Consider the following 19,502-nt stretch of genomic DNA (forward strand, 5'->3'; position numbering starts at 1 on the left):
ATTCTTCAAATTGATTATTTTTCGAGTAATGCGTGAGGAAATAACTGAAGATAATATTCGCGTAAAAATGATTTGAGACCATTTTGGTGAAATTAGATTTAGAGATCTTTCATTTCATGTGCACCAAGACAATGGAGGGTTAAAATCACTATTCCTATTTGATTTGACGTGGAATTCTGTATCATTTCTAGACTATCGGTAGCATAAAATAATTTATAGCACTGATTCAAACGATAGTTTTTAATTTTTATTTATTTCTTCTTCATATCGAATGCACAAGTATAATATGTGTATTGTGAATATAGTAAAAGGTCTGTTTACATAAACAATATAAGTTGTACATACAGCCTTTTAAAGTAAAATCAATTATTTATGGTTTCGAATAAATTATAAATAAATTTATGGGGAAGTTACCCAAAACAAAAATAATATGTGTTTGTGAGTAAAATTCTTACTTCCTACTTGCTATCACCTCGTTTCAGTTACTACAGCTAATCATTTTGTATCAAAGGTCACATAACAGTGTGGCATATCAATAATTTGTGTAGTGTTGCATGTTTTATAGTATTGCTAACATTGAATCATTGTAATCACTAGCATATGAAAGTATCATAAAATAGTTCAATAGTAGTAAGAAATTCAAGGATTGATCTTATGCGGCGTCAACAGATCCAGCGCCCTCGGGATGTCGCCGTTGACCGAATCCAGCAGCTGCGTAAGCCAACCTCCCTCATTGCTGAATCCCATGGACATCATGGCATGAACGGCGTGATTAACGTGAGGCCCTGGAAATGATACAGAAAACATTACTATCTTTTTATCGAAATAGTAGATATTGACGATTCTATAACCTATAATACCAAAGACGAAATAAATACCTCCTTGCAGTTGCCCACAATTTTATGGCACATAAGGTATATATTACATTCTGTGGAATGTTATAAAATCGATTTCAACTTACTGTGACTGAACACCACATTCGGCGCTGGTCTAGTTTGCGCTACTGGAGCCGATACGACAACGGCCGGGGGTGGCGTTGCGGCTTTTTTCGAGGCTTCCGATGGTGTAGTCGGGCTGGGAGATGCACTTTTAGCCGAAGCAGCTTGTTGCTCAGCTTCCAGATGTTGCTTCAATGCTTTTCCAAGCTGTTCGTAGTCGATGGGCTTCGAGGTGCTACCATTGTTGGCGGAAGATGCAGAACCCGCCTCTGGATAGCTTCCAGCCGCAGTAGCAGCAGGGGTAGCAGGTATAGAAGATGTGGAAGCTACGGCAGGTTCTGGTGCTTTGACTGCCGTGGACTCCGGAGCAACGTCTTCCGCGCTTGTTGTAGCTTTCTGGGTCGTGTCATGCGCACCATCATTGGGAATATCCAACATGGTCCATCTTTTCTCGGCTTTCTCTGCGGCTCCCATGGAATCATCATTGTCACTCAACAACGAGACGCTGCTTACCGAAGAGCAATCGTCTTCATCACTACTCCCCATGGTAGCGTCTGTCTGAACTGGGGATTTCTTGGAAACGGCGGGCCGATCCATCAGAACGGCTTTCAGCTTCTTCTCGAGTTCAACGATTGGATCCATTTCGGTGGCTTTGCTGCTTGTTCCGGCACCTCCCGGCGGTGTTTGACTGGGGGTGCTAGTGGTAGGTGTATTGGCCGTCTCCGTCGTTTTGTCTTTCTTCTCCTCGGTTGGAGTTTGTGTTTGGGCAGGCTTCGGAGATCCGTTAGAGCGGATCTCGATGTTCATTCCAAGTGGATCCAAAATCTTCGAGAAGGTTTGATTGATTTTCTGAATGCTCTCGGGTGTCGGAGCCAACCAGGACAGGTCGATAACATCTTGAGCTTGCTTGGGCGAGCTTGGGGAATTAGGGGAGGATTTGGTGGATTGCTGAGCCTGTGGCTCTGCGTTCATTGATGAGGTTGATGATCCTTCTTGGGGGTTTTCCGTAGTTGGTGTAAAGTTGGGTTCAGGTTGAGTCGGCGCCGATGTTGAAGCCGAAGCCGAAGCAGAAGCGGTAGCTGAAGCAGAAGTCGGACGACTAGAAGTCGCGGCAAACAAGGGGCAATTGGCCATGCTTGCTCGGACAGCTTCCTCGGCGGATTCTGCAGCGGCAGCGGCAGCAGCCGCCGCAGCGTCAGCCGAAATGAAAGCAGATTGAATGTTAGCAGGATCGATGACCTGATTGATCAGATGCGAAAAGTTGAATCCATGTCCGAATCGGTGGCGATGACCGCTACGGCGATCCTCCGAAGATTTGGCGCAACGTTCGCGGCGTTGTTTGCGTTCCTTACGTTCCTTCTCTTCGCGGCGTTCCTTGGAGTCTTCGCGGTCCTTACTGTGAATAGGTAAAAATATTTGAATTATATAGGATTCCAAGAACTGGTAGCGGCTTAATGTCTTTAAACTAGGAACTTTAAAGACCTTATGCTTGAAGAAGGAGATACAAAAGAGACCGAACGGAAACCAAAAATCGACCATACAGGAACACGAAAACAGAAATTTTAAACATATCAATTATTTAGACAGTCCAACCAAACATTTTCCTATGATTTTTTTTTTTTTTTTGGTTTTACAAGTATAAATGTTTCTATGACTGTATGCATGTTTTCAAGTTTTTTTTCAGGAATTTCGACGAAAATAATTCAGGTATTTGACCAAAGTTTTCTACAGGCATTACTCTGATTTTTTCTGCAGGAATCCATTTATAAATGCTTTGACTGGCTATGTGTTTTTTCATGAATTTAGTTCAATATAGATTTATGAATTCAAAGTGGGCTTTTAAGGATAATTATCCTTTAAAAATCCACTGGGGTTAACCTCAGAAACTCCATCATGAATTTATTTGAGAATTCCTCAGAACATTCCTTTACAAATTTCTCAAGAAAAGCCACCCAAGCATTCATAGAGTGACTCTTCTATCGATTTTGCTAGGACTTTGTTCAAGATTTCCATTTGGGACATCTTTAAGAGCTAAAGCAATAATTTCTTCAGATATGCCTACACTGTTTTCTAAGGATTTATTTACTCCAGAATTGTCGTTCAGTTTGTCTGGAACATTTCAACCAAGAGTTTGTATAATCAGAGTATGTATCTTCAGAAATTAAAACCGTTAGCGAATGACGGCTCACTATAGTAGCATGTCCGAAAGAATTTGAAACTATTGAGAACCACAGCAACAGATCCAAAGCCCTGATAAAAATGGATGGTTGTGATGACTATGATCGCGGTCATCATGTATGGAACAAATGAACAATGCGGTATAGTGTCCGCACCGAGGAAGCAGCCCCTCTAGCATGATGTAGGTAGCGCAACCCTGGTTAGATGGCCTATCGAAGACTCTTCAACAATCAAGAAAGGCAAAAGGAGAGCAAAGGGATTGATTTTACGGCAACAGACCCGACAACGAGTCGCTCCTGGCTCGTGAACTGCGGACTGTCGATGTGAACGTAGCACCTATCCAGGAAATACGTTGGCAAAAAAACCCGAGAACGAGAATTCCGAGCGGAGGATTTCATTGCCAACACTTCATTCAAGTACCACATTTACTACAACGGCGTTGACAAAGCAGAACATGGAGTTGGCGTTATGGTGACAAGTTCTGTAAGCACAGCCTAATCAGCATACATGCGCCAAAGAACGATAATCTCGATGACATGAAGGATGAGTTCTATGAGAGCCTAGATAAGGCCTACGGAGAGTGCCTAAATCAAGATGTAAAGATATCCAACCTATCATTAGAACGAAAAGCCTTCATTTTGTTACCAATGATTATGGCCTGCGGCTTCCTTCGCTGCTGCTAGAGGAATGACAATCAGCAGTACCTACACATCAAATTTTCAATTCGCCTTCCAGTAAAAAGAATTGCTGATAGGATGGCTGATTCAGTGGTAGTGTGTGTACCAATAATAGTGGTAGTGTGGTTTCAATCTTGTTATAGACAGTTTTTTATTTTTATGTGTATTTTTCTAACATGGCCCTTGTTAAACTGATATGAATGTGTAGAAAATTTGTTTGGAAATTAGTAAGGAAATAGTAGAAAACAATTAAAAACCTTAACTTTGTTGCTCCCTTGCACCAGTAATAGTGGGACGTTCCTATAATAGTGGGTTTCAATGGAAAATCAATGTAAACAGACGTTAGCAAATACCACTATAACTGGAACATGTTTCAGTAATGGAGGAAATGCGTTTTTGAAAGATTCTTTAATTTTATCATTCTATTTTCTGGCGATTTTTTATTCCTCAACCCGTTACTATTGCCACTATCACTGGTACAGACGTCCTATTGCTTCAGCAAACAACATTTAACTCTAAACTCAGTAACATCGATACTGATTGCTGAATAGTCCACTAAGTGATAAAATCTCTGAAGCAATTAGCAAAGCATGTGTAAAATACTCGTATTTCTTTCTTGAAAATTTTTCGAGCAACTTCCGCAAACATAATGTTTTTTATTCTAATTGATCATTGATAATAATCATACATTTGGAAGTTTTAAGTGTCAGGTAAGCATTTTAATACATTTATTTCAAAAATTCGACATAATTATGGTACCATTCCTTTCAGATAGTTGCTTCCAGTTTAACTTCTCCGGTTTTGTTTTAACAACCAAGACCAATTATTTGTTGAGTCAACATATATTTATTCATGCAGATAAATTGAATATAGAACAAATATAAAGTTCGTATAAAGTGTAGTACACCTGTGTTTTAGATTTAAATTTTCATTTGAAAAATAATCCGAAATGAATTTAAAAAATATGTTTATACATTTGCTGATTGATCAGTAATAGCCAAGCTTCGCCAGATGAAAAAATTGCTGGAAACCAGCAATCGACTGTCAAATACATTTTGCTGTAAGTTCAGCAATGAATCACATTGCTGGATGGATTGCTGATTAACGACACAAAAAAAAAATCAGCAGAATTTTGCTGGTTACCAGCAATAAAAATGTTTGGTGTGTGCTTCACACGCAAGAATATACGCAAAACACACCTGCCGGACACCAGTGCGATGCCTGCTCCCTAATAAACTATCGTGTTGGGTTGATGGGCGACATTTCAGGCCCAACGCCAATTTCATTCCGAGGCCCTAATATCGACACATATCATTATCTCGTTGTATTTTAAATTTGGGCGCTGTTATCCAGCGTCAGGAGTTCCAGAACTGAGAGAACGCTGCGCTTCAATATCCAACGTTTGTTGACTGGTGGGGTAGCTGCACAGTACCGCCTGCAGCTAGACGAGCATTTGAAGTCGAGTTTAGTACACGACACTGAAGACGGCCTTACAGTTGAGGTCGAAATACGCGTATCTGTCAAAGGATACAAACTCTATGGAATTAAATGGTATAGTACTAAATTCGGTTTTTTCATCTACTTATAGGTATTCTACTAAACAGCTCAAAGATTTATTATTACCAATTGGAGGTTGAGCCCCCAAGTATTCTGACAAAGTGAAATTTTGGGGCACCCTATTGTAGGGGTTCCTGGAAAAATCTTCAAAATCTCTGTAATAAACCTTAGCAGATTTTTAAAGAGCTCCTGTAATAATCTTTGGGATGTCTGTTAGAGTAACTGTTGGAAAAATTGGTGGAAGAATTCATGGAAAAATCTCTAAATGGAATTCTGGAATAATATTTAGGAAAATTTTTAGATAATTCCCAGTGGATATTTCTGGGTAAGTGTTTCGAATCACTAGTGATCCTGCTTTTAAAATGATATGGCATAATCTGCAAAAAATAAACTAAAAAAAAGGTTTTCTGATTTGAGAAATAAAAATTTTGAAAATAATATCTCATAATTCGACCCTGGCTTCAAGTCTCTTTGGAAATTATCTAACATTTGAAGTTGAAAGAGGAAACAAAAACACTATTAATCAACAGCGAAAAAGCTGAAAACCTTGATGTACAGTTGTCTGTCAAAAGAACGTTTTCAACTATTCTTGAGGGACTGATTTGGAAAAAAAGTAGTATTCAAAAAATTAAAACTATGATGGACTTTTTCACACCATAATAAAAAAAACATCCTGAAAGTAGCTTATCATTAGTTGATTGTAAAGAAATGTTTTCCGTTGACATTTTCCTGAAAAATGGAAAAACGACAAGTTTAAAATAATTTAAAACCGGAAAAAAATCTTCCAAAGCTTCTAACTATCGTAAATTTAGCTTGCATTATTTTATCAGTAAAAATCGGAAAAAGTTATTTTGAACAGTAACAATGAACACTCCATAGAAATCTGAAGGCTATTCAACTGGTTTTGCGCAGAGATATATACAAGGTATTCGACAGTGTTTGGCATGAAGGGTTGGTTGTGAAATAAACAAAACTTGAATTTCCCAACCTATATTGCTAGAATAATTCAAAATTTCCTGTCATATTTATTGTACACTTCAGGTTAATTATCAAGACTCCAAGTCTGAGAGACAATAAGAGCAGTTGTTCCTAAAGGCAGCATTCTGGAACAAATATTGAACAATATTTTCACATCTGACTAACCTGAGTTACGTCAGAGATGACAAAAATCTTTGTTTGCGGATGACACAGGCCTCTCCGCCAAAGGACGAAGTCTGCGTTTTATTTGTAGTAGATGGCAAAAAAGTTTGGATATTTTGTCTTCATACTTGCAAAGATGGAAGATATCTTACAATGTTCTACTTATAGTATTGCCGCATGAACCAGAATATCTTTATTCGTAACCTTCAAAAAGACATAAAATGGTAATTTTCCTCATAATGAGGGGGATTAAAATTATTTAATCAGATGAAATTAAATATCTAGGACTCATGCTAGATGAAAGTTTAACTTTTAAAAATCACTTTAAGGGCATACAGCATAGAGAACATTGTTCTGATACATACTAACAAAGAATAAAATATAAACGTGAACCAAATTACAAATTCGCCGCAAGGAATAGCATTCGTATTCAAACCAGCTCACACATGGATGATTCATCGTTTCGTCCGAAGTACCAAACCATTCTGATGCAATGTTCTGTCGATTCGTGAAAAGCGCCAGTGAGCTGGATGTTCATTGGTCAATCAGATGCACATTTAAACTTTAGGACGGGTTCAACTTGTCTTGCGCAAACAGGTCCAACCGTGACTATTTGCTCTAAACGTGTCTTTTCATTTGCTACTGACTAAAACAACGAAAATAGGAACTTGTTTGCTTTCGCTAGCTGCACCATGACCATCGGCCATGAATCATATGCGTGTCAGCGTTGTGTACGGAAGACAACGAGGTAATCTAGCAAAGGGATCGATTTTTTTGTGAAAGGGGACTTTTTGTTACGCGAAGCCTATCTTATCAATACAACATTCTAATCCATCTGATTCATTAAATACTTCCCAAACCGGTGCGCTGCAAATTAATTTACCAACAGCAATTGATAAAAACAATCTTATTGTAGCATGGTTAAATTTGTATTCAATATTGAATATTCTAACGTTAGCCTACCCAGTTATTAGCCTTTCAATATTTTTCTATATAGGTGCGCTTCGCCATTTACAGAAAAATGATAAGGACGCCACGATCTCAAAAAATTGGAAACCTCTGCGATTAACCACTCTCAATAACTCACCTGGTTCGGCGATGGTGTCGCTTGGACCGTTTCGAGTTCTCGTAGTCGTCTTCGCGGAAATCGTTAGCCGCGGCGAACCCGGACTGGGCGCCCACCTCGGCAGCATAGCTGCGAAGTTTCTCGAACAGTCGGAACGGCGACCGTCGGTTTACCTCCGGCGTCGGGATGCGAACCATCAGATGGTCCTTGTGGCGCATTCGGCCCTCGCAACGCATGCAGAGATCATAGTTGAAGCACTGCAAGCACTTGTACCGATGGCCACGGATCGTTTCGTCGCAAACATCGCACACGATGTTGCTGTGGAGCGGAAGATCCTCACCGCCCGGTGAATCCTGTGCGGTGGACTCGTTCCTGGACGCCGCGGAATCCTGGTCCATCGGTGCTTCCAGATGAACTTGGGAAGCCGAAGCTGCTTGCACTGCTGGCTGCTCCTGGGGCAGCTTGTTTACGCCCCTGACGTAGATACGCCTTTTGATCGCCAAACCGGGGGCGTCCAGGTAGTCGTAGTAATCGGCGTGGTTCAGAATGATGATCTCGTCACCTTCGTCATCTGGGGGGTAGTAGAAGAAAGACGATATTTTATTACACTTAGGACGCTCTAGTAGGTATTTTAGCAAAGCGTGTATAAAATGATGGTAGGTGTACATTTTTTTGCTCTTAGCTAGTCGACAACAATACAGTTTTTACCGAGGAATTCTTGGCAGCACTCTTAATAGATTTCCTTGAAAAAATACTGTTTTTAGAGCAGTAGGTAAAGTAAGGAAGTATGACGAAGGATGAATTCTTGAAGCAATTCGTATCAAAATAGCTGTAGGAATAAATGACAAAATTAGGCATTGGTACAATTGCATGGAATAATTGGAAAAAATCTGGGGCCTTCCTTAGCCTAGTGATAAGGTCCGCGACTACAAACAAATGCTGAATTCTGGGTTCGAAGCACGGTCGGTCCAGAATGTTTTCGTAATGGAAATTTCTTTGACTGCACTGGGCATAGAGTATCGTCGTGCTGCACGAATACCTACGAATCGAAAAATCGCAACTTTGGCAAAGAAAGCTCTCAGTTAATAACAGTGGAAGTACTTATTGAACATAAAGCTGAGAAGGAAGCTCTGTATCAGTGGAGACGTAATGCCCAGAAGAAGAAAAAAAGAAGAAAATGTCTGAGATAGACCATAAGAGAGAGACAAAGATACTAATCAGAAACCAAAACAGAAACCAAACAGGGCACCAAGAGAAGTACTATAAAAAACATAATAAAAATTTCTCAGAGAATCTGAGCACATTTTACAGCGGTCACTTCTGAATTGTGTAATGTCGACCAAAAAAATATGATTCATAATATACGTGTCTACGAATTCTACGAGATTCAAAGAGTGACGTTCTCTACTCAAGGGGTAGAAGAGACGCTACAAATGTAAATATGCGATCTATAATTTGTTTATGAAATTGTCCTTGATTTATTTAGTTTATTTACTGCAACAACGTTTACAGTTGTACGTTTCTTCTTGGTACAATCTTGGAGAAGTTTCTTGACAAATTTCTGAAAAAAAAAAAACACTTAAAAATCTCGGCCAAGCTCTCTGATGAACTTTAGGTAGGTATATAACAATAATTGAAGAGAAATTCGTGAACGAATTTATTGGAACGTCCTTGAGAAAACTATGTAGGAATGCCTAGAATATCTCCTGGAGTAATTTTTAGAAGATTCGCCAATAACTTTCAGGAGGATTTCTCGAAACAATGCCTGTAACAACGGAATCTGTGGAATCGGGAACAAATCACAACACTTCGAATAATTACAAATTCTCTACACACCGCTCCGCAATGCACAACTTTATTCCTTACCGTCTCAAGCTCTACTACTCTACACTGTTCGTCGCTCGATCGCTGATCTGCTACTCTACATATTATTGACCGGTAGTTGCCCGATGCTACACTACCCATACTCGCAATAGGGTGACGGTCGTATTTTGGACCCTCTAAGGAAGTGATTTTAGTTTTTTGTCCCAATTAATTAATTGCACAGCGTAACCAAGTTAAAGAACATGTCAAAATGTAGAGAAAAACTTTCTCTACGAGATAAAATTGTCCAAACGGTCATGTAGGATCCAAAAAACGTCGAAAATAATTGAATTGTGAAGACAATTGGACACACCTCTACATTTTGGACCCTCAAAGTATATATTTTGGACCCCCAGCATTTTTATCGTGTACCGACAAATTCCATGACACTGGTTTAATATGCTCGCCCATAGTCTAATCAATCGATTGACAATGGAAAACCGAAGATATTCTACGCATTTAGTCCAGAAATTAGAAAAAAGTTTTTGTTTACATTTGAAAAAAATCTGACGGCTTCAATTTCTGTGTGTAACGTGTTGTAACGGTTGCATGGATGAACCGATTTTATTTAATTATTTTCAGATAAAATAAACACATTTTTTTGTACAAACGATTGATGCAAATGTGGAACAGCCCTATCTTTCCAAATGGCATGCAAATTGAGTTGGTCTTTCGATTTAAACTGGGGAATTTGCAGGAAAATGGCCCAGGGGGTCCAAAATATATTGGTTACCCTACAGTCCCATCAAGAAAATCGAGAAAATCACCTTGTCGAGAAAAAGTGCGCATCGTACCTTCGTGCTGTGCGTACACGAATTCTCTCTGCTCTTGGAAGTTTTCTTAAAAACTACCTAAAGCAATAAAACAGTACATTTCAGTGCTACTAAAACAGTACTTTTCAGTACTATTTTTTCTACTATTGATCGCTTTACGATCCTTGTTTGGACCCGTTCCTTCGATTTTTAGTTGGACCCGTTGGCGAAAGCTAGCGGTGGTAATCCTTCTTGGACACCGTCTTGGGTAAAAATCTCTTAAGAGGTCACGTCTTCTATCGTGTATTCATATGGTTGCAACTACAAACAAAAAGAAGGGTGAATCTCTGAATTCACAACTTCCTTCCAAAAATGTGGGATTTAAAACTGTCACTAAACGTGGCAAGAATGGAAGAAAGGACGTTTCTCCGGAATGCGAACTTTCTTCCAAGGGTGAAATGAATAATGTTGATGCAATGTTGATAATGAGCAATCAGTTCGATGCTCTAGACAAATTTTCCGAACACCAAATCGAAGCAGCCTCTAGCCCAGGCTCTTTGGTCCAAGTGAGGAAGCAAAGAGTGCCGCCTATCGTGGTCAGTTGTTCCGAATTTGCGGGATTTAGGCAGGAGATCTTGAACTCCATTAGGGGAATCAAGGTTTCCTTCCAAATCGCAAAGAAAGGAGACTGTCGCGTTTTGCCGGAAACTCTTAAAGATCGCGAACTTCTTCTCAAACATCTTGAAGAGAAGAAGCACAATTTTTTTTACTTATGACGACAAAACTGAACGTTTGTTCAAAATTGTCTTGAAAGGTCTCTCAAGTGATTATAAGTCACCTGAAGAGATCAAAAATGGTATAAATGATTTACTTGGATTTTCCCTAGTCCAAGTAATCATTATGAAAAAGAGAACCCAATCTGGCATTGTTCGGAAAGGGCTTTCTCAAGAATTTTATTTAGTTCACTTTAACAAAAAAGAACTAAATAATATTAAAGCTTTAGAAAAAGCTAAACTTATGTTCGATGTCCGTGTGACATGGGAACATTTTCAGAAACCTGGAGGAAATTACCAGAACCCCACTCAGTGCCGTCGGTGCCAAAAGTGGGGTCATGGTACAAAAAATTGTCGCATGGATGCTAAATGCATGATTTGTGGATGTTCTTCTCACGCCAAGGACGTCTGTCCAGTGAAGGAAGATACCACCAAGTTCATATGCTCTAATCGTGGGGCTAATCATAAGTCAAATTTTTGGAATTGTCCTTCACGCAATAGAGTCATTGAGGTTCGTGACGTGCGATAACGGTCGTTTCCGGAATTTGCCTGGTAGAGTATCGAACAATGCTCATTTTTCAGTTAACGATCGCTTGATTAGGAATCATACCCATCAGGAAGATCATAATCATGCTCATTCACAAACTAATTTTAATCCGTCGGGTAGCCGTTCGAATCTTTCAATTTTGAATGTATCTACCCACGGTAAATCCTTTGCCGATATAGTAGCAGGTAATTTGAACTCTTCCCCTATTCGTTCCATGAGTACCCATTCTACTTGTTTCAAATCAAATGGAAAAAAACCCTACCACCACAGGTAACTCCTACTCAGTTTCTTCGTCTACCGAAAATTCTAATGGAAAATCATCAAATGTACCCACTTCAAGTGATATGTCTGCCTCAGATTTTAATTTTCTAACTAAACAATTGAATCTAATGATTGATGCAATGTTCAAAGCCACCACTATGACTGAAGCAGTCCAAGTTGGTGTGAAATTTACAAATCAAATTGTTATTGGATTACGTTTTTCTAATGGATCCAAATAATAATTTAAATATTTTAAATTGGAATGCTCGTTCTCTGAATGGTAAAGAGGACGAGCTGTTTAATTTTCTTACAATTAATAACGTGCATATAGCAGTTATTACCGAAACTTATTTAAAACCTGGATCTAAACTCAAAAGAGATCCTAACCTTTTTGTTTATCGTTACGATCGACTTGATGGGGCATGTGGGGGAGTTGCAATCATCATTCATAGGCGTATAAAGCATCAACTGTTTTCGTCATTTGAAACTAAAGTTTTTGAAACTTTAGGTGTTTCTGTCGAAACACAGTCTGGTAAATATACTTTCATAGCTGCCTATTTGCCTTTTCAATGCTCTGGACAGCAAGTCAATTTGCTCCAAACTGACTTGCGAAAATTGACTCGCAATAAGTCAAAATGTTTTGTCATTGGTGACTTTAATGCCAAGCATCGGTCATGGAATAATTCTCAAAGTAATTCCAACGGCAGAATTTTATTTATTGAGTGCTCTTCAGGATATTTCTCAATTTAATACCCTGATAGCCCTACATGTTTTTCCTCTTCTAGAAATCCATCTACGATTGATTTGGTCTTAACCGACTCTAGTCATCTCTGTAGCCAATCAGTTACTCATGCTGATTTTGATTCTGATCATGTCCCTGTTACATTTCAAATTTCCCATGAAGCGATTCTCAATCCTATGAGCTCCACTTTCAATTATTTACGAGCCGACTGGAATATATATGAAACGTATATTGACTCTAATCTCGATGTTAACATTTCTTTACAAACTAAACTTGATATTGACAATGCTCTTGAAACTTTAACAAATTCCATTGTTGAAGCCAGGAGCATTGCAATTCCAAAATGTGAAGTAAAATTTGAATCCGTGGTTATAGACGATGATCCTAAACTCTTGATCCGTCTTAAAAACGTGAGGGAAAGGCAACTTCAACGCACTCGCAATCCTGCTATGAAAATTAAATAGCAGGATTTGCAGAAAGAAATCAAGAAACGTTTTACACAATTAAGAAACAAAAATTTTGAAAATAAGATTTCTCAATTGGACCCTGGCTCTAAGCCCTTTTGGAAATTATCTAAAATCTTGAAAAAACCTCAGAAGCCAATACCGGCATTGAAAGAGGAGAACAAATTATTTCTAACTAATTGCGAAAAAGCTTAAAAACTTGCTATGCAGTTTGAAAGTGCGCACAATTTTAATTTAGGACTTACTAGTCCAATTGAAAACCAAGTTACTCAGGAGTTCGAAAATATTCTCAATCAAGAGAACGTTTTCGAAAATGCCTGGGAGACTGATTTGGAAGAAGTGAGAACTATTATTAAAAAATTCAAAAACATGAAAGCTTCTGGCGATGATGGAATTTTCTACATGCTCATCAAGAAACATCCAGAATGTAGCTTATCATTTTTAGTTGATATATTTAACAAATGTTTTCAATTAGCATATTTTCCTGACAAATGGAAAAATGTTAAGGTTGCTCCAATTTAAAAACCAGACAAAAATCATGCAGAAACGTCTAGCTATCGTCCAATTAGTTTGCTTTCCTCCATCAGTAAACTTTTTGAAAAGGTTATTTTGAACAGAATGATGGCCCACATCAACGAAAATTCAATTTTTGCCAATGAACAGTTCGGATTCCGCCATGGACATTCGACCACTCATCAACTCTTACGTGTAACAAATTTGATCCGTTCCAACAAATCTGAAGGCTTCTCTACTGGTCTTGCTCTTCTAGACATAGAAAAAGCATTCGACAGTGTTTGGCATGAAGGTTTGATCGTAAAATAAAAAAAAACTTTAATTTTCCAACATACATTGTTAGAATAATTCAAAGTTATCTGTCAAATCGTACACTTCAGGTTAATTATCAGAATTCCAGATCTGAAAGACTTCCTGTAAGAGCTGGTGTTCCTCAAGGCAGCATTTTGGGATCAATATCATACAATATTTTCACATCTGACTTATCAGAGTTACCTCAGGGATGTCAAAAATCTTTGTTTGCGGATGACACAGGCCTTTCCGCCAAAGGACGAAGTCTGCGTGTCATCTGTAGTCGATTGCAAAAAAGTTTTTATATATTTTCTTCATACTTGCAGAAATGGAAGATTTCTCCTAATACTTCCAAAACTCAACTAATAATATTCCCACATAAACCAAAAGCTCTTTATTTGAAACCTTCAAGTAGACATGTTGTCACGATGAGAGGGGTTCCAATAAATTGGTCAGATAAAGTTAAGTATCTAGGGCTCATGCTAGATAAGAATTTAACTTTCAAAAATCACATTGAGGGCATTCAAGCCAAATGTAATAAATATGTAAAATGTCTCTATCCCCTTATTAATAGAAAATCAAAACTTTGTCTTGAGAACAAGCTTTTGATATTCAAACAAATTTTCAGACCAGCCATGTTGTATGCTGCACCAATATGGACTAGCTGTTGTAATATCAGGAAGAAAGCTCTGCAGAGAATTCAAAATAAAATTTTGAAAATGATTCTGAGGCTTCCTCCCTGGTATAGTACCAATGAGTTACATATAATATCCAATGTTGAAACATTGGAACTAGAGTGTCCATCCCGGGACATCCCGGGACAAGAAATCCCGTTTCGGGATTTCCCGTTTCTCGGGATTTTAGTTCTGACATCCCGGGAATCCCGGGATTCCCGACATGTACGTAGAATTGGATGAAAACCACTTAAGTCCAAAGCAATACATTGACGTTTTTCTTAATTGATAAAATAGAAAAGTATCATTGAAAACAGTAATTATTTTCCATACCAATGTACTAAGTAAGAAACACATATTTTTATTTGTCTAGTTGCAAAGTTTTAAGGCGAAGTAGGCCTTCATTGAAATTTGTACTGGGCATCGATGATTATGGCTAATTAATCTCACGATCACGATTGCAAATTGAAGAAAATCACTTGGTTTTGCACTGACATTGCTGAAAAAGTATCAGCATACTTTCTGCATGTGAGCGCAAGTAGTGATTATGATCAATATTACTTATGTTGACTGAGTTTTATCACTTTGAAATTGCGAGCTGCAATTTGATGCAGCCATGTTGATGGCTGCCAAAACGAATGACGGGCTGCGTAGCCTAATTGCTTTTCTAATCAACATAAGCCATTTTTATAAGCCAATTCTGAGAAAGCGAATTTCAAAGTACATCTAAACTTCAGTCAATAATTTTCAGTTATCAACTTATAACATGATATTCTAAAAAAAAAAATCCTTTAATTATCTTCAATTGTGTCTTTTGTCTAAAGTATTGATGAGTTTTCAAATGTCTGAAGCAAATAGCTTTCTTATTATGACTTAATTTGTTACCATACTTCCATTCAAAGTATTATAAAGAATTTGAATAAATCCCTAGCATACCTAGCAAAGTTTTGATTTTCGTTAAGTTACTTCAACAGAATACGAAACCAAATATGGAATATTTATTTATTTATTTTTAACTTGAAATTTTGGAAGAGGGAAAAACCCCTTTGAGTGATTTCTTACCGAAATCTTTCTCCAAAAGGCACAAAACCTCTTCATCTTTTCTAAAAACATTACAAAATAAGCAATCTTAACAATAAGAGGCTCAAACGGCATTGATCCATAGCAGAGCCAAGTACTTGAAAAAGTGAAAGGTCCTAGAAGAGGACCTATATAGTTAAGTTATCACATATAGAAAACTGTTCTTCAAAGCTGAAAAGAAACGTACGAAAAAAAAGACAAGTATCACATATAATAGATTTACATTTCCTGAAATATCTCTAACAGATGTTGGAGTAGTATGATTTGAATTTTGAATTTGTTTTAAAAACTTATTCCTTGGTATAACGTATCTTGAACAATGAAAAATTATATGATCAATGTCTTCATAGAATGGTCCACAATCACATAAATTTGAATCTTTTATGTCGATGCGATATAAATGACTGTTATAATTATAATGATTTGAAATCAGTCTTGAAATGCTACAAATGAAATTTCGAACTGAATTATGAGCATATGGAATATGATTTGTTATAATTTATTTCATTTAAAAAAATTGTATTGTTGGATTTGTACTTCCATTTCTACCAAAACACTAGTTTTATTGAAAATTTTATAAATCCCGGGATCCCGGGATTTCCCGGGACAAGCTAAGATTTTTGTCCCGAATCCCGAGCAAAATGGCCGGGAAATGGACACTCTAATTGGAACAAATGTCAAATAAAATAATTAATAATTTCAGGCAAAAATCGTTACAATCTTCTATTGCCACGATTAATGCATTATATGTTTAGGTTAAGTTAGGTTAAGTAAATTCAAAGCGTTTTTTTTTTCTCTTATAAGCAGGTAAAATCAACTCGCCTGTGAAAAATCTGAACTGCTACGGCAAATGAAATGTAATATGTTGTTAACAAAATGTTAATAAAATCTTAAATTTATTTTACCAAATGTTTATAAAATCTTAAATTTGTTTTACCAAATTAGGACGATAGTATTGTCTAATAACACAGAACACCTAGATATAAGAAAAGAATGTAATGTTTGGAATGATACTAATAAAGAAATTAAAAAAAACGCATATGAGCGGGAATAGTCAAGCCGATTTTATAATTATTGAAGCTCGTTGCTGTCTCAATGGATCATTGAAAGTAGTTTTTGTCAGTAATCTCCTAACACATAGTTTCTCAAACTGTCGCGACCCACTGGGGAGTCGTGGAACAGTTTCTGGTGGGTCGCGAGAAAATCTCATTTTGAATTTGACTTCTAGGGTTTTGTATGTCATTTTTGGTAATCGGTTTGTCCATTATGCATTATAATTTTTCAATCATTGCTTCAAAGATATCTGATATTGCACCAGTCAGTAATGATCACGGTTCTTGAAGTTGTCGTTTTCAATTGCTTGGGATCTAATCTAATTGGAATCATAATGGATGTCGAGAAATGTATACCAAGTACCTACTTTGTGTAATTTTTCTGAAATTTCAAAGATTCATTCAATGAATTTTTCGAATGTTCATTGATTTAATTTTTTGTAAAGTTTATAAGTTTTTACAGCTTGGAATAGCTGCGATGGCCTTCATATATATTAAATAGTTCTCGCATGGTCTGGGATAACGCCCTAAAAGCCATTGGTAACCACGTGTGTAGCTCATTGTTTCTGAGCAAATGAATGAATCAGCATCCAAACCAACATCATTGGCGTGTCGAGAACAATCCTTCCTTCATCATACCGTGGTAAAATAACATGTAACTCTATTTAAATGGTCAGAAACAACGAGCTACACATATGGTTACCAATGGCTTTTAGGGCGAGATCAGAAGTTATGCGAACTGTTATGCTATAGTCCGTTTTACGGATCGGCAACACTGATGATATTGCTGTTACTTTCACACTTTACGATACTGCCTTCTGTCAAAATTTCATTCATAAAATAAGCGATCAGCTGTTCAAAACCGTATCGTAAAATGGACTATGGATCAATAGGCCTTTTCATGTGACAGATCCGTCTATGCATTTGTTTACATCGGTGGAGGACCGGTGCTAACACGGGCCTGTCATTTTCATAGAAGAACTGTCAAAGTGCTTCCCGATCAGCTGATTTGAGACGTCATGTGAATAGGCCTATGCACGAGTTCACTAATTTGACTTTTGAGCGGTGCCGAATTCATTCGTTACCATGGTCACGTAAATAACACGGCACCGCTCAAACGTCAGATATTGAACTCGTGCACTGGTCCATTGATAATAAGCCATTTTATGAGACGTTTCGAATCATACACGGAGAAATATTTTAACCTAATTTTTGAGTTTACTTTACCCAAAATTAAGTATATCGATTATAGTTTCAACCCAAAATCTCTCGGTTTTCTCTTTCTCCCACACGAATGTTGTCAAAAATAGAGAGAGCTGCATCTACCCAATGGGGGTACTTTGGCCCAATAAGCCAAATTTGGGTAAATGCAACTTTTCTTATGTTTGGGTCGAAAGAACTCAATTTTGCGTTAAATCAACCCAAAATTGAGTATATTTTTCTAATGGAATTAAAGCCAAACTACCTAGTGGGGACCTTGGAAATTTAGCCAAAATTGAGTTATTGGGCTCAACTACGGAATTGCGTTGAAACAACCCAAAATTGAGTTGAATTCCGTCTCCGTGTATGTTTTCCGTTTGTTTACAAGCTTTGAAACTTGCTGGCGGGCCCATTTATTTACGTTTCTTCTAGCGTTACATTTGGATGAAGCTTATTCAACAATGGCGCTTTAATAAACTTTTCAATCTTTCCAAATCAGCAGGAAGGGAGCAATTTATTTCATCTACTGGTAACACAAAACATGGAAACTGGGTAGAATAATGCTTCAAAAGAGACGGGAATGCCATAACCAACAAAAATGTTACCAGCGGCATTAACATGTCATGCTACTTTTTTGAATAATAACAATAACCCGCCAATAATAACAATAGGCCCGCCGGAAAACGTCATTCGAACGTCTCGTAAAATGGCTTATCTCGCATGATGTTTAACTATAGAAACTGGCAGCACTGCCATCATATGCTTGCTCTTGCAAAGTAAAAACAAAAAACAGAAAATGCGCAGTTATGAAACAGCGTAGAAAAAAAAACCTCTTCCCATGTAGTAATTTCTTCCCTTGCATCCTCCCAACCCAAAGATCAAGATTATTACTCTCATCGTCGACTTACCAATCCAAACAAACTTAATCTCCTCGTACTGCAGCAGTTCCGGATAGCGGGCCACGATTTCGTTCTTCAGGTTGTCGAACCGATGGCAAATCTCCCGGTGCCTTTCGGTGGACAGCAGGAAGTTTTCCTTCTCCCCGGACGACTCCCGGAGGACGGTCACTTTCAGCTTCTTCGGGAACACCATTTTGTTTTCAGCTTTTCCGTCTGCAACAAACTATTTTTCAATCACCTTCCGCTGTTCGAAATACTGCACTTTGCACAAAGCTGAATGGCTAATCAATGGAGATTTCAACACCGTCCTTGACAGAATTATAGTTCTTTAGCACTTCTGACGATTAACTTTCCAAAAAACAACAAGCAAATTCCCTGACAGAAACGATACAGGCAGACGACACTTTTGGATTGAATACGTTTTGGATTAGGGGTTCACTTTTTATACAAACTAATTTCACAAGTTCATGTACTTCTTGCACCTTTCTCAATGGTTTATGGGATGACTCCTCAATGATCGGCAAAATTTGAACTAGGAAAATGGTCTCTTCTCAATGCAGGAGAACACTAAATCCACTTCCAGACGCTTCTAGCACTAGCCAAAGAATGAATCACCAGAACTGAAGCTCTCGTTGTTTTGCAGCTCATAGTTTTTGGAGAGACGTAAATAAAAACAACAACAAGAGAGTCAACTGCGGCCGAAGTTCGAATGAAAACGCAAAAAGAAGCACTATTTCTCTCACCGCAGCGCAGGAATTCTCTCTCAATTTTTTGTTTGCTTGTTTTGTCGGGCGGTAACGCTGCTGGAAGAGTACCGTTATATTTCACAAACTGT

The 19,502-nt window shown here is 37.9% G+C and overlaps 1 protein-coding gene across 1 annotated transcript; it reads right to left on the reverse strand.

Moving 5' to 3' along the window:
* Positions 1-225: 225 nt before the first annotated feature.
* LOC5570924 (protein ref(2)P) lies at positions 226-19,297 on the reverse strand. The gene is made up of 4 exons (XM_021844906.1): positions 18,677-19,297; positions 7,578-8,127; positions 962-2,334; positions 226-785 (listed from the first exon to the last, which is right to left on the reverse strand). Exons 1-4 carry the CDS (start codon positions 18,858-18,860, stop codon positions 640-642), a joined length of 2,253 nt encoding a protein of 750 aa, XP_021700598.1. The 5' UTR covers positions 18,861-19,297; the 3' UTR covers positions 226-639.
* Between the last annotated feature and the right edge of the window lie 205 nt (positions 19,298-19,502).

This window comes from Aedes aegypti, chromosome 2 (genome assembly GCF_002204515.2).
Source record: "Aedes aegypti strain LVP_AGWG chromosome 2, AaegL5.0 Primary Assembly, whole genome shotgun sequence".
In the NCBI taxonomy this organism is placed as follows: domain Eukaryota; kingdom Metazoa; phylum Arthropoda; class Insecta; order Diptera; family Culicidae; genus Aedes; species Aedes aegypti.

Bases quoted from the DNA above. Each gene is read 5' to 3' on its own strand.
- LOC5570924 (XM_021844906.1), bottom strand. From the start codon at position 18,860: ATGGTGTTCCCGAAGAAGCTGAAAGTGACCGTCCTCCGGGAGTCGTCC. The intron at 8,128-18,676 runs GTAAGTCGACGA...ACTACCCCCCAG, and splicing joins GATTAAGTTTGTTTGGATTG to ATGACGAAGGTGACGAGATC. The intron at 2,335-7,577 runs GTGAGTTATTGA...ACCTATTCACAG, and splicing joins CGACACCATCGCCGAACCAG to TAAGGACCGCGAAGACTCCA.